Source organism: Sprattus sprattus (assembly GCF_963457725.1).
Source record: "Sprattus sprattus genome assembly, contig: scaffold_309, whole genome shotgun sequence".
Taxonomy (NCBI): Eukaryota; Metazoa; Chordata; class Actinopteri; order Clupeiformes; family Clupeidae; genus Sprattus; species Sprattus sprattus.
The window spans coordinates 9,299-10,000 of NW_027667034.1; the positions used below are offsets into that span (position 1 = coordinate 9,299).

The window sequence follows — 702 nt, forward strand, 5'->3', positions numbered from 1 at the left end:
AAGCAAATCAAACCACCTGTTCTTCCACTCCCTCATAGAAAAAGAACATTGAATAAACAAGCAATCCATCCCAAAGTATCCTGTACATAAATAAATAAATAAATAAATAAATAAATAGATAGATAGATAAGAGAGCGCAGAGGTGGCGTACTAAGACAGAAGACAGGTCCAGACCGGGGAGGAAGGGGAGGGGCCTATGTCACATGGGAGGAAAAAAAGCTACCAGGCGCCCCCTGGTGTTCTGCTGCTAGAAACACACACAAGTGGGAGGAGGAGGAGGAGGGCTGTTGCCATGGCGACCTACTCCAGGTAGATATCTTCAGTGGGACAGGCAAACTCCAGATGCTCCTGGTAGTACTCCTGGAACGCCCGTCTGGAAGGAAGAGAAGCAAAGTACACGCTAGTACACACTAGTACACACACTACTACACACACTAGTACACACACTAGTACACACACTAGTACCCACACTAGTACACACACTACTACACACACTAGTACCCACACTAGTACACACACTACTTCACACACTAGTACACACACTACTACACACACTACTACACACACTAGTACACACACTAGTACACACACTAGTACACACACTACTGCACACACTACTACACACACTACTACACACACTAGTACACACACTAGTACTCACTGTACACTATTACACACACTAGTACTCACTGGTGCAAAGAA

The 702-nt window shown here is 45.2% G+C and overlaps 1 protein-coding gene across 1 annotated transcript in view; it reads right to left on the bottom strand.

The window, feature by feature from the left end:
* Positions 1-300: 300 nt before the first annotated feature.
* LOC308380100 (C-Jun-amino-terminal kinase-interacting protein 2-like) overlaps positions 301-702 on the bottom strand; it is a gene marked incomplete at both ends in the record, with an annotated part of 6,393 nt that continues 5,991 nt past the window's right edge. Inside the window, 1 exon segment of the mRNA XM_080860884.1 lies at positions 301-373. Within this exon segment, the coding sequence (XP_080717010.1) occupies positions 301-373 (73 nt within the window).